Source organism: Podarcis melisellensis (genome assembly GCF_964234715.1).
Source record: "Podarcis melisellensis genome assembly, chromosome: 5".
Lineage (NCBI taxonomy): Eukaryota > Metazoa > Chordata > Lepidosauria > Squamata > Lacertidae > Podarcis > Podarcis melisellensis.
The window spans coordinates 62,196,574-62,220,946 of record NC_138537.1 but is presented as its reverse complement, the minus strand read 5'-3'; the positions used below and the strand labels follow the sequence as shown (position 1 = coordinate 62,220,946).

Here is a 24,373-nt window from a genome sequence, read left to right as displayed (position 1 = left end):
TTTTGTTCTTGTGGCCGCAGTAGTGAGTAGAATTTAGGAAACACTTCTTCCTGTGAGCTTCCTTAAGGTAATTTATCTTAGAATCCAAACCAATGAAGTTAACCATAGCTGGCATGCTTAAAAAGGATGAGTTTATCTTTGATCACAGTATATGAGAGTGCAGTGAAATTTCTCAGTGTTTCAGGTTGGCAGTAGATGTCTTTTTCGAATGGGACTGGCCTGAAATATGACATGGTTGTTTGAATTATTTGTGGGTTTAACTAAACAAAATGCACTCCAACTTCTACAGGCCTGAGCTGTTAGCAGATTTCACAAAATACCTGTAGATGCCATAAATCATTTGATACAGTTACAAGGCTACAAGGAGTTGGAATTTCCTGCAGCGGCTATCCATATCAAACACATGCTTAAACATGCTTTTAAACACTATGTGTTACATTTTTAGCATGCATCACACAGGTAAGTGCTAGAAAAACAATCCATGAGATGGTCCCGTGGTGGAATGGATGTTCAAGTTTGCTCTGCCTATGTACTTTTAGGAAAAAAGAACATTAAGAGGCTGATGGTCTAGGGACTCGACAGGAGAGAGAAGGCGCTGCTTTTACAAGTAAACCCTGGCAAAAAACACAAAAGCATTACACTGAAAGCGGGCAACAAGACTTCATGCTGAACAACCAAAACTTGTGCAATTCTCAATCGCCATACCGATCCCATGTATTTTTTCCAGTTTTGCAAATTATGGCCATTTGTTCATTTTGGAACCTAAGTATCAAAAGAGAGAAGAAAAGACAAACGTTTCTCAAGCAGGTTAGGTCTGTCAGTTTGTGAAAGCTGTAACACTGTACTTGCAAATGGAACGAAACCACAAATGCACACCAGTGGTATTTCTGTAGCATCACATAGTGAGTCTTTGACAGTATGAGTTCCACATGTGCATTTGGAGGATGTATCTAGTTGCTTCGACCCAATAGCTGCTAAAGTAATCACTCAGCTGCATTTTTATTTCTTGTGAGTTTTGGCTGTTCAGATTGGTGAACCTGCTGCTAGAGAAAGTAAACAGAAAGCTCCTCTCTGTGTGTGTATGAGTGTGTATTGCTTGAATATGTGTGCATCTGGTGAGCAGTCAATGGAATGGAACCATTTACAAGTCACGTAACCTTGCTCAACTGGTTTGGGAATCACTGGCATTATAACATTTACAGGCTTGACCATAAAGCAGGGCTGTGGGACCTGTGGCCCTTGAGACGTTGTCAGACTCTCTGATCAGCCGCAGCCAGCATGAACGATGCTTGGTGATGAGCTGTAGTCTTGCAACATCTGGGAGGATCATGCTCTCAGCCCCTGCTATTAAGAACAGTATTGTTGATGGACTAGGGGAAAAGAAACTGGTCATGCCTGCTCTTGTATCTGTTAATAGCACCAAACAGCAAGCGATACTGATATCTGCAGATCAAGCCACAAAGTGGGATCCTGCAGAAAAAGTTTGCAACCCTCATAATAAAATTTCACAATAGTTATCAGGCTGATAACAAACCTGATGAACGAAAAACTACGTTTTTCTTTGCAACAAGTAGCACAACAAAGCCTCTGTCTGTAGGTGAGAGAACATGACTGATGTTCCATCATCATCATCATCATCATCATCATCATCATCATCATCATCACAAGGTTTAGAGGCCTAGATATTCTGCCATAAACCCCCCTAGTTCCCCATTTTAGTTCAGTTATGCTATAATTTATGGCCCTCCTCCTTTCAGTATTGCTTCTCCTTTCATGTTATGCTTCAATTCATTTCCTTGACTGCACAGTCAGCATGCAAAATGTAGCTATTTTCACTGATATCGTTTTCCCAATGTGGGAGGGTCAAAAGATGGTGACCCGGTTCTTGTACTCCAAAGTAGCTTTGCTTTTACAGAAAATAAAAAAGGAAGTCGTGTATTTGTCAAATGTGGTGTGTTCGGTCATGCATGCTCCTGTAAGCCAGTTTGCCCATGTGCAAGGTTACGCATGTGGTGTTTGGCAGGTGCTTTCAAAAACAGACTTCTGCTAACAGAGAAACGGCCGAGCCCATCAGTACGACTTCAAGGACGTCTACACTTCTGCACAGAAAAGAAAGTTAGACCAAGTGCGTTTTCTCTCATCACTTTAGCATTGTGATTTATTTAATGATGAGCATTCTTATCCTGCTCTTTCTCTCCCTAAGGAGGGTTAGAGCAGAGTCAATTAGAGATAGTAAAACAGTATGAACACAACAGGAACTAACAACAAAACTCACGGCATTCAAAATATAAGAAGTCTGATTAAATACAGCCATACGGATCTCCTAGAGGAGATCTGTTTTTAGCAGACCTCTCAGAGAGCTGTAATTCCCAGCACTCTCAGCAAACTACAGTTCCCAGGATTCTTTGGGTGAATGATGGTTGTTAAAGTGGTATAAGAGTGCATTAAATGTAAGATATGGATGTTGCAGCAGCAGCTGCGAATGGGGGACTTAGTATACCTCCTTCTTGCCCTGCATGTGAGCAAAACTGGCTGCTTCTTCTTGGTAACAGATTGTGGGACTAATTTTTTTTTGTCCACAGCTATCTATTGATGCCTTTAGAGCCAAGGAGAAGCACAAGCATTTTCTGGGGTGGAAGGAAGGTAATAATTGCAGGAGTTATATATAAGCTAATATAAAAGGAGTCTACCTCCAGAGTGCCTTTCTGTAGGCATCTATATTTAGTCAAGTGTTTTAAGGATAAATACAGTGTTAAGCACACATACACATAGCAGTTGTGGTAGGGGCAAATTGGTTCTCTCTCTCTCTCTCTCTCTCTCTCTCTCTGTCTCTCTCTCTCTCTCTCTCTCCCTCCCTCTCCCTAAAGAAAAGAATTGCTGCAAGCTCTTTGAAGGAGGGAGAACAACCTTGTTGATTTGGTTTATCAGGTCTGTTGCAACAGAAGTTGTTGAGACATGTTGCTATCATGCCATTGTAATACATGGATACCAGTTTAAACGCAGTTGTTGAAAGTGCTTGTCCAATAGGAGGACAATACATAACAGCTGGTTCGGAAAGGGATGCCCTTATAAAAGTTCAGCCCTAAACCCATGTACCTGGGAGCAAGCAGCACTGAAGTCAGTTGGACTTCTCAGTAGACGTGGCTGGGATTGCATTGTTTGTAAGTCTGAGCACTTTGAAATGAATCCACTGTAGGTTTTTCAGTGGAATTATTTGCAAGGTGAGCTGCATGCTACTTCTATTTCTCCTTCGCCTCATAGAATTGTAGAGTTGGAAGCGACCCCAAGGGTTATTCAGCCCAGCCCCCTACAATGCAGGAATCCAAGCGAAAAAATTACTGAGATGGCCCCCCAACCTCTGTTTAAAAACCTCCAATGAAGGAGAGTTCATCACCTTCTGAGGTAATCTCTGTAGAACAGCTCTGGAGCAGCATGTCACGAGGAGATATGCTTCCTAACCATGAGCATATCATGAGGCAAAGGAGCAGTAACAGTGCTCCTACTGAGGCTGAGACCATTCGTGATGTAACTTTCAGCGGCTTTTGACATACACCTGAGTTTCTGCCTCGTCTTTTGCAGGCTCATTCAGACAAAGAAGAGGCTGTAATTCTTAATCAGTTGCATTTGCAAGCAAACGTCAATGAGGGAGACCATCTGAAGCCTACATACACCTAGGAACAGTGGTGAGTTGTCACTGAGAAACATCTGAAGAGAACTCTTCAGCTGACATTTGTGCAGATGGTATGTATACTGCAGGGAAGACCAAGGAGGCACCATGCATTCCACCATCACATAAGTCTGATGCTTTAAAGCTTGCACCAGTTGCCCATGTTACCGGGTCACATTAAAGGATCTTGTGTCAATTAACAAGGCCCTTAACAACTTGGCTGATGGTTACCTTAAGGATCACCTTGGGGAAGTCTCTGTTAGGGATCTCCTATGGCTCAGGTCCATGGTTTGTATTCACCTGGAGCTGCTCATTCAGCATTGTGGAGATGATACTGTGAAGCTCCCCTCCCCTGCCTGAGATGAGACAGGCCCTCTTTCTGCTGGACTTCAGATGCTTGACGGAGACCTTTCTATTTCAGCAGACATTTTAAGGAAGTCATTTACGGAACTTAGGTTATCTACCTTTGGTTTTGTGATAGCACTTTATTATTTTGACCGATGGATTGTTTTACGGCTTGTTGAGTAAACTGCTTTGTTATGGCCATCTATGCATATCCTCCAACACAACACTGCCCAAATCTGGGACACCATCTTCGAGGTTCAGAATGGTTTCATGTGTCATATGATGACTGCATTTTCCAGAGTAGTTTAACAGCCAATCACAGGGAACTTTGGGAATCATAGCTCTCTGAGGGGAATAAGGGGTCTCCTTACAACTTACGGAGACTACAGAGCCCACAACTCCTTGGAGAAAGCCATGTTTAAAGTGTTATCATAGTGCTCTAAATGTATGGAGTGAATGTGGCCTCATATACATACTGTTATTAAGAAGACTATTTAGAACTGTTTGTTATGAGCAAAACTGAGAATTTCAAAATGCTCAGTTGGGCATCTGGGCCCCCCGTCACATACCACGAAGTGTTCCATTTAATGCACACTTATTTGGAAGTAAGCCCCCTTGAATATGCTGGGACCTACTTCTGAGTAGGCATGCACAGTCTTCTGCTGAACATGTATAAAAAATAGGCACTAAAATGAGTAAAACATTCAATCATGTAAATTACGGGTGTGCATAACTTACTTTTTGAACTTGCTCATTATTCCGCTGTCATTTTTCTTGATATCGTGTACTATCTTTTGAAGTTGCCTGTAGAAAATAAAGCATGGACATCTTTCATCATGGCTGTGTTATTAATAGAACAAGAAGGTGTATTACAACATATACAACTACAGTAGACACATCAAAAGCCCCGTATTTGCTGTCATATGTTCCTTTCTCCCCCAAACCACTTCTTTCTTTCACTCTTTTTCTTGCTGGAAGTGTTAATTCTTCTCAGAAGCTGTTGGTAAACCCAGCATCTGTTGAGAAAAACTCATCAAAGTGTTCTGTAGTGAGGCAATCTAAAATAAGCATCCATAGTGCTACAGTGCAAATCTTCCAGTTGGTCTGATGACAATGATTCAATCAGTTTATTGAGCAACTTCTCAGAAAGTGAATCTATGGCATTCCTTTTTTGGGAATCTTTGGCATTTTTTAGTTTACAAAAGGTTTCTAATTATTATTTTTTAAAGATTGCAAACTTTAAGAGATTTAGGTCATGAGGACAATTATCTTCCCCACTGTTGCTTTGCAGCAACTGGTCCTGGAGGTAGTATATAGTCATCATTTATGATCCATCCAAATCTGCTTTCAAAACCATTTAAATTGGTGACCAACACCAGATCTTGGGCTAGCAAATCCCATTGTTGATCCATCCACAGTATGAACAAGTACGTCCTTTTGTCTGTCTTGAATCTTTCACTGTTCAGCTTCATTGGATAAACCAGATTCTAGTATTATGTGTGAGAGAGTGCACACACTCTTCTCTCTATCTGGTCTCTCCCGGTACCACGTGTAATTTTATTAACCTAAATCAGTTAATTAGTGGAAAGGAAGATTTCAACTAAAAGACCTTTGGTAGGCTCAAGACACCTTTTCTAGAACCTGATCTGTCTTGCAAAAGAACATGCAATCATAATGAATCCCCTCCCATTTAATCACGCCTTTTTTGAGCATCCTTGCAGAATTATGAATTAGAGGTGGGGAGCCTGTGGTCTGCCAAATATTGTTAGACTCCAACTTCCATCAGCCACACCCAGCATGGCCAGTGCTCAGGGTAATGGAAGTTGCAATACTGAAGGGCCACATATTCCCCATCTCTAAGCCAGACACTGAACCATTTGATCTGCAGATGTTTGGCAAAGGTAAAAGGTAAAGGACTCCTGGACAGTTAAGTCCAGTCAAAGGAGACTATGGGGTTGTGGTGCTCATCTCTTTTTCAAGCTGAGGGAGCCAGCGTTTGTCCACAGACAGCTTTCCGGGTCATGTGGCCAGCATGACAAAACTGCTTCTGGCACAATGGAACACAGTGACAGAAACCAGAGTGCCCAGAAATGCAGTTTACCTTCCCGCTGCAGTGGTACCTATTTATCTACTTACACTGGTATGCTTTCGAACTGCTAGGTTGGCAGAAGCTGGGACAGAGCAACAGGAACTGACTCCACACCAGGGATTCAAACTGCCAACCTTCTGATCAGCAAGCCCAAGAGACACAGTGGTTTAGACCACAGCACCACCTGCATCCCCAACTCTGCAAATGTTATCAAGTGCTAAAGCTTATATCCATGCCATGAGCAACCTTATTTGCTAATTCTTGTACATCAAGTTGATGTTAAGTTGATGACACCAGTTTACAATTTTAGCTCCTATGGTCTTGGAAAACAAGTTGACCCTAGTGTTGCCCCTACATTGAGGGGTAGAAGAGACATATTTCACCTCTACCTCACTATTGTAGAAAGGGAGTCAAAGAGCTTGTTCCCATTTAGTCAATATTATTTCAATGGAGCTGGACTGTACTCAGGCAATGACATAGTAATCACCTCTCAGCTCGTCTTTGTTTTGGTAGACGTGACTTTTAGTTTTGTATAAACAGGTGTGCAGGTGAAACAGAAATTAAAGAAAGAGAGAGGATTATAGTTTCTGAGCAATGAATGGAGCTCCTCTAGTTTTAAGGAACAAAGTTAGGAATGCCCCCTCAGTCCTTCCCTTTATTTCAATGAGACAGGTAAAATAAATAGTAACTCTCTAATCAGGATGTGTTCACTCAAAAGGGGGTATCAGACTGGTTTCTCAGCATTATGCCCAACCTCAAAAAATAACTTAGGACAGAGAAATCTTGTTGTTGGTTCTAAAATTGTCAAAGTCAAATACAAATGCTATCAATCCAGTAAGGAAGGTAATGCCATTCAAATGTAGCACTGCTCAGTTGGTGACTTAATTCTGCTCCCCTTTCCCTCTTATCTGGAAGATGGGCCGTGTCTGAGCTGCCAGTAGCAACCAGGTGTTCCATGGATTAGGCACACAAAGGAGTACACAGTCAATTACCACTTGCATTGATTTTTGTATCTATGGGCAGTAGGTATCCAACTAATGTATTTTGTCAGGGCAAAGGATTTCCACTTGCACAATCTGGTCAGCAACTGTGAGAACAGCATGCTAGACTAGATGGGCCATTGGCCTGATCCTGTTAACAGATTTAGGAGGTGTACAAAGGGAGGGCAAAGTTCTGTTGTACAAGTAGAAATTCTTGAGTTGATGGAATGTGTCACTTAGCGCTACTCTGTATACAATCCATTGCTTCCCCCTGCCCCCAGTTCTAAATTAGGAACTTGCTTCTTTTTTCTTTTAAAAAGGTCTAAGCGCAATTACCCACCCCACCCCCAAATATTTTGCAGATATTTCCAAATATTAAGTCAATCATGAATATTGTAAATATATTTTTCTTATTATATTTATTTATTTATTACATATCTTTATCTATTGCTTAATACCGAAACAGTCTCGAAATGATTTACTAGAAACAATACATATATAAAAACAAATAATGAAACAGGTAAACTGCAGCACCAAATAAAACAACAAAAGCAAAAACATAGTAGCCGATTTGGAAAATGTTTTGAGTCAAGGATCCCTTCCCTCTTCACCCTCCCATTTGCCAAGGCACTTCCTGACTCACAATATACTAACTTCTAAATGTACATTTCTGTAGGATAGAAACCAGAGTTTTAGTATACAGGAAGGTGCCTTATACCAGAGCCAGGCTATTTTATCCATTTACCTTAGGACCATCTACTGTGATTGGCAGCAGTTCTCTGGGGACTCAGCAGAGATCTCCCCAGTCAACTGTAACTTCATGCTTTCGTGCTGGAAATGGCAGGGTTTGCCCCGGAACCTTCTGCATGCAAATCATGTGCTCTACCATCAGGGCCATGCCTAACATTGGATAGTTAGGGAACTGCTTCAAACGGCAGATGCAGAACTGCCCTGCCCTCCTTAAGCTGTCCTCAGATGCAACGGAAGAAGCTGTGCCATCGTCAGTGTTGAAGTAAGACTCATCTGCCAGCTGAGCATGTGGCTACTGTTTGTGGAAGGGGAAAGGTGACACCTCGCCCATTGCTTCAGGCCACAAAATGTCTTGGGTGGCCCTGCCTACCACTGAGCTATGGTCCCTGTCCAGAGAACTCTCCTGCATGGGGTCCCAATCTAGATAAAGCCACTTTAAAATCCCACTGAAATAAACAGGGCAAACGATTTGTGACTAAGTCCCTCTAGTTTTAAGGAACAAATTATACAATGCTAGGCAGTAAGTCCTATGGAGTCAACTTATTTCTGAGTAAACATTCATGGCAATAGGCTGACTAACTTTGGGCTGTCACTTGTTTCATTCTCATAAATCAGTCTGTTTTTACTTCCAGTAAATGTTTTACTCCTGAAAGGTTTGGCGTTTTTAAGTGCAGTACTCAAGAACAAAATTGTGAGATCATGTTTTGGAGCAAGGTGCACAGCATATGCACACTTGACAATGATATTTCACTCTTAGCTGCAAACAACGTGGATGTAGGATGGACTCCTTTCTGTGGAAAGAGCTAAAGGGTTTTTTAGAGTTGCATGTGGCCACTCTAAAATGGCCAGACCCCAGGAATGGCTTTGACAGGCAGGCTAAACCAGGTGAGGGTAGCTGATGGGTCTCAAGCCCTCAGTGGGTTAGGAACTTCCCCCTGCATGCAATGACAGGCTCCAGTGGTTTGAGCGGACGAGACCAATAGTGGGTCAAGAAGGAGGTTTCTGCACATGCTGTCCAGGGAACTGAGGAGCAGATGGGACTCATCAACCTGGGAAAGTAGTCCTTCTAGAAGGATAACTCTGATCCTGAACCTCCACTGCCTTGGTGGTGGTGGGGAGGCTAAGGAATAAACCCTACACAGATCTGGAGTGGAGTCCCTAAGATGGTTGGATGGTGCCTTGTACGTTACCTTCCACCAACTCCTGCAGCCAAGCTGGTGCCAAACGCATTGCTCTGCTTTGGACCACATCAGCGAGGCCAAGAGGAAGGTCCTGTCATCTGGGCAGCCCAGGCTTTCCATATACACTGCCCAAGCTTGCACCCTAGAAAGGTCACTTGGGTGTTGCTAATGCAGTGGTTTGACTTCACCCCTGGAAGCGCACTGCATTGTCTCCCGAGGCAGACTAATGCCAATAAATGTTGCGTACAAAAAAAGAGGGCCCAACATACAAATGGCCAAGCATGGGAGGGAAGCACTCTTACCCACGATGGACTGGCGATAACTGTGGTATCAGTGCATGGAGTTTCCCCATCTGAGAAGTTTATACAGGAAAAGCAGCTGCTTCTCATGGGGACATGAATGACAGCTATAATGATGTCCCACAAAATGTGAGATACACTTGCTTCCCCAGAGCCATGCCCTTCCTTGCAACCTTTGGAATACCAGCTTTCAACATGGCTCTACTGGATCTTTATTGAAAATTTTGTCACATTTTACAGATTGCCCTTCCTTGCCTTCCTGCTGAGATTTTGTGTGGTTATCTTCATCAAGTGCTTCCGCTTTTCCTTTTATTAAGCGTCACACTCCTTGAAGGTTCTTCTCTATTTAGAAAAGCCTGGTGGCCAATGACATGTGATTATAACGTCAGTCAGGTCTGGGAAACAAGCGTGCGGAGTAAGAAGCTGAAATGACAGCCATCATACAAAACAAACAGATGAGAAGAGGTCAAACAGGTTTCTGTTTAGCTTCATAAAAAAATAGAAGCAGGTGAATCCAAAGTTAAAGACATCTCAGGGTCAATGTTTTGCTGAATGTACCTTTGGGTCCTGAGAAACCTGAGACAATTAACAGTTCAAGCCTACCCATGCTTACTCAGAAGTAAGCTGCATTGAATTCAATGGGATATACTCCCAGGTGAGTGTGTCTGGGGCTGCACTGCACAGCTCCTTTCAAATTACAAGTATTGGGAGACTGCATGGGCTATTTGTTACTTTTAAAATGTCCTTCGATCACATACTTATCAGTGAGAGAACTCTTACCAAAACAAACTTTTTTTTGTTTTGTTAAAGTATGCCAACTTTAATTAGGGGATGAATTGACTACTGCTTCAGTTGCTTAGTTACCGTATTTTTCGCTCTATAAGATGCACCAGACCACAAGACGCACCTAGTTTTTGGAGGAGGAAAACAAGGGAAAAAATATTCTGAATCTCATAAGCCAGAACAGCAAGAGGGATAGCTGCACAGTGAAAGCAGCAATCCCTCTTGCTATTCTGGCTTCTGGGATAGCTGCGCAGCCTGCATTCGCTCCATAAGACGCACACACATTTCCCCTTAATTTCTAGGAGGGAAAAAGTGAGTCTTATAGAGCAAAAAATACGGTAATTTATTTTAATTAGTGGAGCTGATATTTAATATCACACTTTTGTTGCTGCTGCTGCTTTTTAAAGTCTGGCATTCTACTTCAACAAGAAATGAAAGTCCTATTAACAACCCACTTGTCAGTCACACATCATTGGGGTGTCAGATGATTTGACAGGTGGTTGGCAGGCACTAGGGAACCTACTGCTCCTGAACAGACCACGACTGACGTTCTGTCCTGCTTCTGCCGGGTTCAGGTGTACAAGGGAGCTCTATTGCAGGGAGCTCTATTGCACACTCTTAACTGGGCAGGACTGACCTCCCCTGTCCATCAGCTGATTGGTGGGTGACTCAGGGCTCAGGCCCTCTTTCTAGAGGGTTTCACTTCCCTCTCTGATCAGGGTTATGTCACCTGACTGGCAGATGAATGTAGTTTCAGAGAAATAGCCTTGTGGGCCCAGACTGGCCTACGGACCCGGGGCAGAAGTTCTCCACTCCTGCACTAAAGCCATTGCTTTGGCCTTGCATGACATGTGAACCAAGTCATTGTTTCATCACATTTGTGTAAAGATGTGCTTCATATTGTTCCTCTGTAACACTGCAACAGTGTTCCAGAGGTGTTACAATTATCCATTTTTTAAAGAGACAAATTGAGAAAAATGGTTTATGTAGAAGAATGGTAAAATATGTACAATTTCCAAATATTTCAAAGCTGAGGGTGACGGGGAAATCCTCACTCTTCCCTTCTCCATAAAATAGAAGGAAATCGGTGTGGAAATAGAAATATATGCAGCACTTACTTTCTTGTCAGTTCTAATCCTATTTTACTACGTTTGGAACCTAAAATGCATTATGTATATCAGAGTACATGGAATTGTACATGTTGGCTATATTTGTTAAATTCAGAAGCATACACTCTATCAATTGCAACCCAGCACACATTTAGAGCAAGCCACCATGAATGCAGTGGGACTTTCTTCCAAGTAAACATGTATTGAATTACACCGTTAGTTTATTCAAATCATTACAAATAAACCCAAATGGAGCATCAAAACTGAGGCACCCTGAAGTGTCAAAAAGTATCATGGGGGGAAATGAGGGGAAGGTTAAAACAGTGCTGTAGTAGGGTAGGGTTTTTTGTTATTGTTTTAAAAAACACACATTTGATTTAGGAAACAATGATCCAGAAACAGAAAAAAAAATACCACCACAAATATCTATATCTCCACAAAAGGGGACGATTAAAATGCAAGAAACAATGATTCCTCTTTCAAACTGTCTCCACCACTCTTTAAAAGAGTTAATTATCTATCTGTAGCCAAGCAGCATAGGATCTGAGTTGTCTTCAGTTTACATCTGGCCCTCCAGATGTTCCACAACTCCAGGTCTCATCATCCCTAACTACCGGCCATGCAGAAGGTTAAGGCTGTCAATGGCCACAAGACATGGTTGGGTTACATATTGCCTTCAGTTACAGAGCCAACATGCCTCTGAATAAATACCAGTTGCTGGAGCATAGGAGTGGAAGAAGAGCGTTTTCTGCTCATATCCTGCTTTAGGCTTCCCACAGGCACCTGGTTGGCCAATGTGAGAGCAGGATGCTGGCTTGATCCAACAGGCTGTTCCTCATATGTTCTTACAGCTGGGTCTGATAGGAGCTGGAGTCCCACAATGTCATTTGCAGGGGTTGCAAATTAGCCACCGCAAGAATGGAGGGAATTTGCAATTACCCAACACTTTATATTGCATCACATAGTTATTATCGTACTTTTCCATGTATAATATTAGGTTGTTTTTGGTTTTGTTTACCAAAAAAGAATGTTAAAAAGGGGGGTAGTCTTATACAGGGGGGCAATCTCTCCCCATTTTCTTAATTTTGAGTCCCCCAAAATAGGGGGCGTCTTATACATAGGGGCATGTCATACACGGAAAAATACAGAATATTGGTACTAGAAATCATTCTGAGGGAACACAGTGCAGCTTAAGGAATACTTGTAAAACCTGCCTTTAAAACGTTATCTTTGTTATTCTATAAAAGGAAAATAGATCATAAAGATGTTTTTCAATTTCTCCCATTTTTTTTCTCCACTGGAAAAAATAAAACAAATGCTTGGGGGAAAACAGTCCCCCACATATTTCTATCCTGGTCCCCGCCCCTATACACACATTATTTCTGTTTCTATTGCTTACTGTACAGCAGTCATTGCTGCATATGACATGTACACACCTCAACCTGGGCAGAACACCCCCACTTCCCATTTATTCCTGTACATACTACAGTGGTACCTCGGGTTAAGTACTTAATTCGTTCCGGAGGTCCGTTCTTAATCTGAAACTGTTCTTAACCTGAAGCACCACTTTTTAACCTGAAGCACAGCTTCTTAACCTGAAGCACAGCTAATGGGGCCTCCTGTTGCCGCCGTGCCACCGGAACAAGATTTCTGTTCTCATCTTGAAGGTTAGTTCTTAACCTGAAGCACTATTTCTGGGTTAGCGGGAAGCACTATTTCTGGGTTAGCGGAGTCTGTAACCTGAAGCGTATGTAATCTGAAGCGTATGTAACCCGAGGTACCACTGTATATGGGAAACCAAGCTTTAAAATGCTGGTTGCCAAACACTTCAGTCCTCATAACGTTTACTGGGAAGTAAGTCCCACTGATTTCATTCCACATAACTGGACCTGAAGCTGTATTTCGAAAGGTCACTCAAATAATTTCTGTTAAGCATGAGTAGTTCTATTAAAGTGAAGCAGGGCAAAGCATGTTATTAAGGTAGATGAATGCTTGTTTATACAATGAAGTAACTGGGGCGAAAGCAGAAGATTGTGGCCTGTACGGCTGATTTTCTTTATACCGTCTCTAAGCTATCATTAGACCTGCTCATGGCGATGAACGTCGGCTGCTTTGGTGGGATTTCGTTAGCTTCCTTGTTTCTTTAGCTGAAATGTTTATAGGCTAAAAGGGGGGTCCTCTTACGATGACCGTCATCATTTCATTTTTCAAGCCAACTTCACAGTGCATATTTTAGGAAGTGCATGACAGTAATAATTCTGGGAGTATTTAGGTATTAAAAATGTTCCCAGTGCTTCTGGGGAATAACACAGTCTATCTGATTGTGTGGCTATAAAGCCCTGTTCATATATCTGCTGCAATGAAGGATAACACTTAGATAAGAGAGAGTAGGGACAGGCGGCTGGTCCCACCTGTGAGGTTACATGCTGCCCAGCTCTGCCTCTCTCATCTCTGCCTGTTTGGTAAAGGTTTTAAGGGGGAAGACAGCTTGACTTCCATAGGTTCCTCCATGCGACTGGAAGCCCCTCACAGATAGGGCTCCCAGCCATGTGGAGGAGTCTGTTTGAGGAAACCTGGATCTTGCCTTCACTCAATGTGATCAGAGGGGTGAAGCTGTTCAGGTGTGGGGATTGCTGCATTTCTGCCTGTTGAATGCCTGTTAACGGCACAGAGACTACAGTCATACCTCGGGTTACAGTTGCTTCAGGTTGCGGTTTTTTTGGGTTGCAGACTGCCAAAATCCGGAAGTACCGGAACGGGTTACTTCTGGGCTTTGGAGGTTGCGCATGCGCAGAAGTGCTAAATTGTGCTTTGCGCATGCACAGAAGCGCCGAATCGCAACCTGCACGTGCGTAGATGTGGGTTGCGAACGTGCATCCCACACAGATCACGTTCGCAACTCGAGAGTCCACTGTATTGGGCAAAAAGGTCAATATCATATATCATCTTCCTTGTAACTTTAATAATAATAATAATAATAATAATAATAATAATAATAATAATAATAATTTTTTTATTATTTGTACCCTGCCCATCTGGCTGGGCCTCCCCAGCCACTCTGGGCGGCTTCCATAGAAACCAAAAAACACTAAAATATCACACATTAAAAACTTCCCTGAACAGGGCTGCCTTAAGATGTCTTCTGAATGTCAGGTAGTTGTTTATCGCTTTGACATCTGATGGGAGGGCGTTCCACAGGGCGGGCGCCACTACCGAGAAGGCCCTCTGCCTGGCTCTCTGTAGCTTTGCTTCTCGCAATGAGGGAACCGCCAGAAGGCCCTCGGCGCTGCACCTCAGCATCCGGGCAGAACGATGGGAGTGGAGACGCTCCTTCAGGTATACTGGACCGAGGCCGTTTAGGGCTTTAAAGGTCAACACCAGCACTTTGAATTGTGCTCGGAAACGTACTGGGAGCCAATGTAGGTCTTTCAAGACTGGTGTTATGTGGTCTCGGCGGCCGCCCCCAGTCACCAGTCTAGCTGCCGCATTCTGGATTAGTTGTAGTTTCCGAGTCACCTTCAAAGGTAGCCCCACTTAGAGCACATTGCAGTAGTCCAAGCGGGAGATAACTAGAGCATGCACCACTCTGGCGAGACAGCCCGCGGGCAGGTAGGGTCTCAGCCTGCATACCAGGTGGAGTTGGTAGACAGCTGCCCTGGATACAGAATTGACCTGCGCCTCCATGGACAGCTGTGAGTCCAAAATGACTCCCAGGCTGCACACCTGGTCCTTCAGGGGCACAGTCACCCTATTCAGGACCAGGGAGTCCTCCACACCAGCCTGTCCCCCAAAAACAGTACTTCTGTCTTGTCAGGATTCAACTTCAATCCATTAGCCACCATCCATCCTCCAACCGCCTCCAGGCACTCACACAGGACCTTCACCGCCTTCACTGGTTCTGATTTGAAAGAGAGGTAGAGCTGGGTATCATCTGCATATTGATGGACACCCAGTCCAAACCCCCTGATGATCTCTCCCAGCGGCTTCATATAGATGTTAAAAAGCATGGGGGAGAGGACGGAACCCTGAGGCACCCCACAAGTGAGGGCCCAGGGGTCTGAACACTCATCCCCCACACCACTTTCTGAACATGGCCCAGGAGGAAGGAGCGAAACTACTGTATAATAGTGCCCCCAGTTCCCAGCCCCTCTAGACGGTCCAGAAGGATGTTATGGTCGATTGTATCAAAGGCCGCTGAGAGATCCAGCAGAACTAGGAAACAACTCTCACCTTTGTCCCTAGCTCGCTGGAGATCATCAACCAGTGCGACCAAGGCAGTTTCCGTCCCATGATGAGGCCTGAATCCCGATTGGAAGGGATCCAAATGGTCCGCATCCTCCAGTTGTTCAGCAAGCATGCACTCAATCACCTTGCCCAAGAATGGAAGATTTGAGACTGGGCGATAGTTGGCCATGTTATGGTTCAGAATTTATCTGGTTAAATTCCCCTGGTGTGTGTCACCTGCTAACGTCAGCTTACAGCTGGGCGGAGATAGAAGCTGGGCGGGACAATCCCTGTATTGTTCAGTTCCCCTGTGATCCTGAGGGGAGAAAGACGTACTCTCTGTGTATCTGTGAGAGAGACATGGCTGAAAGAAGCCCTGGTCTTTGTTAGCTGAAATGTTTGAATAAAGAGCTGTAAATAGACCCACCTGTCTATGTGTGCTTGCCTGGAAACTAGGCTGCTTTACACGCTGTTCAACTCTGCTAAGCCGTGACCTGAAGGGAGCAACAGTGGCGCAGCTGTGAAGAAGTGTGCCGGACCCGTTATAAACTGCTGATTGGGATCGTAAAGCTGTCTGAGATCGCGGCCCCATCGATCAAGGGAAGATCGATATCTCCACAGGTTATGGGGTCAGAAAACGCTCGTAAAGCAGTCGGTGTGAGCTCCAGGAACGCTTTGAAGTCAGCGTGGGTACCGGAGAGCAAGGATGATTCATTGCCTGCTTCCGAGAGGCAGTGAGAGCTTCTGTTATACAGAGAGCTGGGGCTGAAAAAGCAGCTAAGAGCTGAAGGCTGAGACGCAGCTGAAATATCGTTTCTCCACGGAAGGGAAGGCCGGAGGAAGCTGAAACTGATCGTAAGTAAGCTTGGGCCCCCTTGGGAGAACGGGAGAAGATGGCTGAAAGCCAGAATATACCGCTGGAAAAGCTCACTCTAAAGAGTTGGGCAACGTGGTCCAGACAAATAAGGGGATGGTTCTTGGTCGAAGGGCTCTGGGAAGCAAGTCAATGGGAGCCAAAATCACCCCTTGGCCGGCCAGCAGCTGGAGCAGGAGATGCAAGCTGTGGGGCTGTGTTGGCTGAAAATAGCCAGAGGCTGCATCAAGAGCTAGAGATGCTCAAAGCATGCGTTGATGCATCACTGAGGCCTCATCTGGAGGGCGTAACGACAGCGTGGGCTGCCTGGAATTTGCTGAAGGGCTTGTGTGAGGCGTCAGCGAAAGGCCAGAGCCCAGGAGAGGCTGAAGGATGCCCAGAAAGCCCAATGGGGGCTGGGACAGTGTTGGGGAGCTGTTGTAATGCTTCTACACGTCTGTGTGATGGACTGAGTCCTGGAGAGGCTGGGCTGGCAGGCCCTGTTCCCGATGTCTTAGCCTCTAGGAGCGCTAGTGAGCAGATCGGGGGGGCGAAGAGTTCCAAAGGCAAGTTTAAAGAGCTTTCGCTTTGTGCTGAAGCAGAGAGGAGCTTCAGGGGGGGCCACGCTGGTGGAAGGCGCCGTTCCAGAAGGAGGAAGGCCAGGCCAGCTGGCAGGAGCCCCGGGCAGTGTTTTTCCACTGGAGTTCAACGTCGGCGTGGCAATTGCCCCCACCGGAGCAGAGAGCCGATGCAGGATGTTTGCAAAGTTTTTTCCCATGGGAATCAGGCGGGTTTCCATGGCAACAGGCCTGGGAAGACAGGCAGGCGTGGAGCTGAGCCAGGTGGTCGTGGTAAACAACAGGAAGAGTCTTATCAGGTTTCTGCAAGCATGGCATTGTTTGAAGACGGCCGAGTGGAAAATTCCGAGATGGCCCTTGTAATAGACTCTGCAGCTAACCGCAACATGGTTCCAGAGACCCCTGCAGTCGAGAGGTGGAATTGCACGGCAGTTCCGAAGGGACAAACTATTAAGTTCGCGAATGGACAGAAAACTAGAGTTCGCAAATGTACTAATGCCTATCTTTCTGTTTTACAGGAGACGGTGGATTTTTGTATTGTTCCGGAGGTTCATCACTGTTTGTTATCTGTGCCTTATTTGTTAAGTAAGGGGTTCAAAGTTTGTTTTGAAAATGATGTCTGCACAATCTCCAAAGGGGGGAGGTTACTGGCCAAAGTGCGGAAGGGACAGAATGATCTTTTCATTCTTAAAACGTCTCTTGGGGGTGAGGGGAAGGTTGAGAAAGCACAAGCGTTGCGTGCTACAGTTCCCAACCAGCGTACTACAGTTCCCGCTCATAATGTTACATGTGCATGCGTATGGCATCAGAGAACGATTCACAATCCTTTAGAGGATTTGCAGGCGTTACCTGAGGTTGTTACAGGTTGTAAAATTAAAAATTGTGGAAGTGCCATTAATTGTGACACTTGCAAGCAAGCAAAGGTGAGAGGATGCAGTTACCCAAAGGTGGAACGTGTGGCCACCAAACCTTTTGAGCTGGTACACATAGATTTGGCCGGTCCTGTCAAGGAACCAAGTCTAGGGGGGGCCAGATTTCTGCTAACTTTTCTGGATGATTTCTCGCAGAATTCCTGGGCTCACGGTCTCAAATCCAGGGAGGATGCAGCACAGCTGATCAAGAGCTGGATTGAGGGGGTGGAACAGAGGTTCTCCACCAGGGTTCAAGCGATCATCAGTGACAGAAATGCTGAGTACACTGGTTCTGCTTTGCAGAAGTTCTTTCAGAAGAGAGGGATACGACACACAGTTATTTCACCCCAGCTAGGGGGGGTGGCAGAGCTGAGGAGTGGAGCTCTGGTTAAGGCTGCACAGGTGATGCTGAAAGAAGCCAGGTTACCTCCTGAGTTTTGGTTGGAGGCTACTAGGGCTGTGTCATTCACCTGGAATCGTGTCTACAACTCACTGGTAGGCGACACACCGTTCTCTTTGTTAAATGGCCGAAAACCCCGGGTTCACTTTCTGCGCACTTTTGGAACTCCTGCGCTTGTCGCTTTGCCTAAGGCTTTGCAAGGGCCAGATGGAGCCAAAGTCCAGAAAATGATCTTCTGTGGGTATGAGCCAGAAGCCCGTGCATGGCGGTTTGCTTACCCGTCAGGTGATCAGAGTAAGGTGCTGATCAGTAAACACGCTGAGTTCTTAGAGGAGGGTGTAAAGTCAAAGACTCCTGTCAGGCGTGATGTTCTCTCAGATTGTCTCTCTGACCCAGAAGACAGTTCTGATGAGGCGGAAGAAGAGGCTGAGGCTGTTGATGACGACCAGGTCACTGACCAGGGTCAGGAGCAGGATAGGGCATCTCCACAAGCTGTTAAGAGACAGCCCAAGAGTGCGCCTAGTTCTCCTGTGAGTGTAATGGAGAGGATTCGAAGACGCTTTAAGTCAGAGGGAGAATCCCATGATGCAGAGGACACACCTGCTGATCAAAGTGAGTCAGAGGGAACACCTGAGTTTGTGCCTAGGAGGTCCAGTCGCACAACTAAGGGTATCCCACCAGAGAGGTACCAGGCCACAGGTGCGTGGGTAAGTTTCGCACAGTGCGATTCTGAGAGTTGTGAGGTGGTTCCACAGTTGCCTAACAGGGACACCAAGAGAGGGCACAAGGCATTGGGGAAGGGATCGATCTCACAAGGTGTTACTGAAGATGTTACACAGGTATCACACAGGGACACAAGGGGGGGTGTTATGGTTCAGAATTTATCTGATTAAATTCCCCTGGTGTGTGTCACCTGCTAACGTCAGCTTACAGCTGGGCGGAGATAGAAGCTGGGCGGGACAATCCCTGTATTGTTCAGTTCCCCTGTGATCCTGAGGGGAGAAAGACGTACTCTCTGTGTATCTGAGAGAGAGTAATGGCGGCCAAGAGTGACGGACTTTAATGCTGTAATGTTTGAATAAAGAGCTGTAAATAGACACACCTGTCTATGTGTGCTTGCCTGGAAACTAGGCTGCTTTACACGCTGTTCAACTCTGCTAAGCCGTGACCTGAAGGGAGCAACAGTGGCGCAGCTGTGAAGAAGTGTGCCGGACCCGTTATAAACTGCTGATTGGGATCGTAAAGCTGTCTGAGATCGCGGCCCCATCGATCAAGGGAAGATCGATATCTCCACAGGCCATACTGGCCGGGTCTAAAAATGGTTTTTAAAGAAGCGGTTTAATGGCCGCCTCTTTCTGCGGATCTGGGAATGTTCCCTCACAGAGGGAAGCATTCACCACCCCACAGAGCCCATCGCCCAGCCCTTCCCGGCTTGCTTTTATTAGCCAGGATGGGCAAGGATCAAGGAGACAGGTGGTTGGTTTCATGCATCCAAGCAGCCTGTCCACATCCTCGGGGGTAACGGATTGAAATTGATTCCATGCAACTTGACCAGACAGGGCTCTAGCACTCTCCCGCCCCAGCCCTGCTCCCATGGTGGTGTCTAGCTCCTTCTGAATATGAGTGATTTTATCTGTAAAAAACTTTGCAAAATCGTTGCAGGAGATCTTGGGGTCTTTACAAGGCCCCTGTGGTAAAGGTGGTTCCATTAAATTGCAGACCACCTGAAAGAGTCTCCTGCTACTATTTTCTGCAGATGCAATAGAGGCAGTGAAGAAAGTCTTCTTCGCCGTCGCTATCGCCACTTGGTAGGCTCGACGTTGAGCTCTAACATGTGTCCGGTCAGATTCGGAGTGAGTTTCCTGCCACCGATGCTCTAGCCGTCTCAGCGATTGTTTCATCACCCTCAGCTCCGAAGAAAACCATGGGGCTGTCCGGGCTCCATGCAATCAGAGAGGGCGCTTCAGAGCCAGACAGTCAATAGCCCTGGTTAACTCCGCATTCCAGCGGGCCACCAGGGAATCAGCTGAAAGGCAATCAACATGGGATAAAGCATCCCCTACCACTCTCTGGAAACCATTTGGATCCATTAAGTGGTGGGGGCGGACCATCCGAATTGGTCCCACCTCCCTGCAGAGGGGAAGGGTCGCGAAGAAGTCCAGTTGCACCAGGAAGTGATCTGACCATGGCACTTCTTTTGTTTCACTTTTACTTAGTGTCAGATCACCCACGTCACTAGAGGTGAATACCAGGTCTAAGGCATGTCCATGACTATGAGTTGGGCCCAACTTATTCAGGGACAGCCCCATGGAGGCCATGCTTTCCATGAAGTCCCGAGCGGCCCCTTGTAAGGTCGTGTCGGCATGGATATTAAAATCCCCTAGGACAACCAAACTAGGTGTCTCCAGGAGAACATCCGCCACAACCTGAAGCAGCTCAGACAGGGAATCCTTGGTGCAGCGGGGAAGTCGGTACACCAAAAGGAATCCTGTACTGCCCCTATTGCCCAACTTCCAGAACATGCACTCAGAAAACTGGGTCTTCCCAGTAGGACGCCTGATGCAAACTAATGACTTCCTAAAAATCATTGCAACCCCCCCTCCCCACCCACATGACCTGGGTTGCTGTGCGTAAGAGAAACCTGGTGGGCAAGCAGCGGCAAGGACAGGCCCATCTGCTTCCTCCAACCAGATCTCTGTCACACATGCCAGGTCAAATCCTCCATCCACAATCAGGTCGTGGATGGCAGTGGTTTTATTCATAATTGACCTGGCATTACACAGCAACACCTTCAGGTCATGTGGGTTTCCCCTGGATTCCAGTATCCATCCGGTCAAAGCCAGACCCGGAGGCAAGGATAGTCCTCAAACAACGACTAAACCTGCCTCCTCGGTAATGACATGGTCTGGTCTTAGCGTAACTCCTCCTCCTGCCCATGATCACCGAGATCGGATGTCCCAGTGCTTCCCCCCCTGTGGAACTTGTCCCAGCCATCGTGGGGCCCCACTCCCAGGCAGCCCTGATCCCGCCCCTTAAAAACAAAACACAAACTATACAGAACCAATAAAACAACAAAAAACAAAAACAGAACAATTATACTAAAATTAATCCCCAACCAAATATCCATCCCACCTACCCACCCCCAGCAAAGGAAAAAAGGGGGAAAAGAAATAAAAATTTAAATTGCCACCGACTGCTTGAGGACATTTTTAAACACATTAACCACTTGGAACAGGGAAGCAATGGCAGAACACTTCCCAACTTCCTCAAAAGTTTGTTCCAAATAAGGGCATGGGCCATGCCCCCTGGGCAAGTTGGAAAAGGCCCTAGAAGGGAGCAGGCCCTGCAGTCCTCCCCCAGCCGATGGTCCCACCTTCCACCTTGCTAGTTTCTGCTATGTTATCCTCAGTCTGTCTTTCTCTGTCTTTCAAATTCTTTTCTTTTCTTCTAAATTCCTTCCTACAACTTATTACTTTGGTAGACTTATTAAAGGGACGTGTTCACTTGTCCAATCAACTTGTGGACAGGATTGCACCCATTAGTTCTCATGCCAAGCTTGTATGCTCCAGCTGGTATCCAGACTTGCAGTGCAAATGTTTGCAGGCAGAGAACATTTGTGCATTCCATGTGATCTGGAACCCTGGTGATACAATTGTGCTGTATGTGAGAATGCCAGAGGTGGAGTTAACAATGCCAAGGGCAGGGCTGATCAGCGTGGGCTCACTCCTATAACCATAGACTTCTAGAGATAGAAGGGACCCCAAGGGTCACCTGGTCTAACCCCCCGCAATGCAGGAACCATAGCTAAAGAATCCCAGACAGATGGCCATCTAAACTCTACTTAAAGACCTCCTATGGAGGAGAGTCCACCCACCACCTTCTGAGGTAGTTCTTTCCACTGTTGAACACCTCTTACTGATTAATGTGTGAGCAGATCACTGGGTGTGGAAGGGGCCATATAGTTAACTGCTTTGCATGTAGAAAGTCCCAGGCTCAACGTCTGGCATCTCCAGATAGGACTGCGAGCACCCCCTGTCCGAAAGCCTGGAGACCTGCTGCCAGTCAGTGTAGGCACTAATAAGCTAGATGCATCAATGGTGTGGCTCAGAATAAGGCAGCTTCCTATGTTCCTAATAGAATCTGGACCTTTGCTTGATCTCTGGAGCAACTGCTTTTCTGGGTTCTATGCTGTCTTCTCCCAGAAGTCCACAACACTCTTAACAAGCTCTGCTATCTTCTTTAATTATTATCCTGCTTCATTTCCCTTTTAATTTCTATGATGGAGCAGTGGTGGAGGAACAAGCTTTGATGTGGCAGTAAGTGTCCAAAGAGTGTATGCATGAGTTTATGGGTTGTTCTTTCTCACCATCGAGGTCGGGGTGGGGAGCTGCAAAAGTTCCCACTCACATCATTGTGCCCCCACTTTCCAGCACTTCTTGTCCTATTAACTCTGGTAGCGTTTATTCCCGACTAAATATGCGTGGGATTGCAGACTGCGCCTCTTTGAAATGTGCCTAGCAATACCGACATGCTACTACATGTAGAAGTTTCAGCAGGAAGTGGAATTCAACACAACACTGACTCCAGGCTCCTCCCTTATTCTGTGGAGAAAAGTCCTGAACAACAGTGCTAAATCCAAGCAGCCACACTTATACAATTGTGTTAGATATTTGTTTAAAGATATATCCTGCCTTATTGCAAGACTTGAGATGAATTAGCACACTGGGCAAGATAAATTCTCTCTGTCTCTGTCAGGAAAGAACAGAGAGTCCTGCAAAATTTACAGAAATAGGCTTAGCTATTCAGCCATCCTCTGCCAAATGCTAGTTTGCAATAATTGCTTTAGCTAATATGGGCTGATGGAATCGAATTACATGCTTTGTCAGCGCTCCTGTACTACTCTATCCATGCTCCAAGCACAGTGATGAACATCGGACAAGGGTTTTACCTTTACTGCATACCTGTTCCTTCCTGCATCCTCAAAGCACTGGTAACTCATTAACATCCAATTGCCTTATGTGTATGTAATTGCATTTGTTTTCTCACATTGATATCATTCCTCACTGGCATCACATGAAAGAGCCAGTATGGTGTAGTAGAGATTAGTGTTGGATTAGGACCTGGAAGACCAGGGTTCAATTCTCCACTCAGCCATGAAGTTCACTGGGTAAGTGTGGGCCAGTCACCATCCCTCAGCCTAACCTACCTCACAGGGTTGTTGTGAAGATAAAGTGATGGTAGTGGGGAGAACCATGTGCGTCACCTTGAGCTGCTTGGTGGGATATCTGTATAAAACCTTGAATTAATAGTTTTTTAAATCTGCTGCAAAGTATAATTGCTGTGGCATTTGTAGGTATGTAAATTTAAGTGCTTACGATTACTGATTTGTTATTGTTTGTTGATGATTTTACTGATGGCTTAAATGTTTCTTGTAAAGTGTTTACTGCAATTTTACTACAATTAAGAGCCATATACTTTTTGTTTTATATATTACTATTTTGTTAACTGCTTTGTGCTCCTATAGGACAAAGGGAAGTATAGAAATGCAATTCATAAAAATGTGGTTTCTTAGATTTTACTCTTTATTCCAACCAAATTATCTTCCCCTAGATCGATTGACTCACAGAACATTTTTACATGTCCCATCATCAAAAGTCCCATGGGCACTATTAATTCTCCACTTCAAATTAATTTTCAGTAGAGCACTTTCAGAAACACTCTGTCTCAAAGCCAGTTTGTGATATAAAGTTCCCAGACAGGTGTAGCTGAGTCACACCTGCATGGCATCACCCACACTTGACATGTTTGCTGCAGAAACACCTGTAGAACACATGTATATCTGCAGTAGTTGGTTTTCCCTTGTGAAGCAGACAGAGAAGTCCTACTCTTTGGAGATCTCTTTGGAAGGCATTCAGTAACCGGTCAACCGACCATGACTTATTTTTGTCTTTGCAATATAAATCTGAAAGCTGCCATAAACGCTATTGAAGAGTTTCATGCAAAAAACCACACCACCTTGCACATTCACTTCCTGCCAACTGTGCAGCACCTGTGCAAATTCTAGATGGATGCCCAATGCAGAGAAGAGGAACAGCTCAAAGATAGTGGCACTGCCCACACAAAGGAAGGATGCATGCACCAATGTGATAAACAGCAATGCTTCTTGAATTTGCAAAAAAAGAGAGAAAAGCACAAAAAAGGAAC

The 24,373-nt window shown here is 45.2% G+C and overlaps 1 protein-coding gene across 6 annotated transcripts in view; it reads right to left on the bottom strand.

Annotated features, from left to right (window-relative positions):
• Nucleotides 1-24,373, bottom strand: part of BLNK (B cell linker) — a 103,128-nt gene that overhangs the window by 26,590 nt on the left and 52,165 nt on the right. For 4 of the 6 annotated variants that reach the window (XR_014168640.1, XM_081912748.1, XM_081912746.1 and 1 more), the window contains 2 exons: nucleotides 4,751-4,816; nucleotides 706-762 (listed from right to left, as the gene is read on the bottom strand). Coding sequence is in view for 5 of the 6 variants with exons in the window: in XM_081912748.1 (XP_081768874.1) it covers nucleotides 706-762; nucleotides 4,751-4,816 (123 nt within the window). In the remaining variant the exon portion in view is untranslated. The remainder of the gene's footprint in view (nucleotides 1-705; nucleotides 763-4,750; nucleotides 4,817-24,373) is intronic. The other 2 variants (XM_081912747.1, XM_081912750.1) reach the window with 1 other exon arrangement.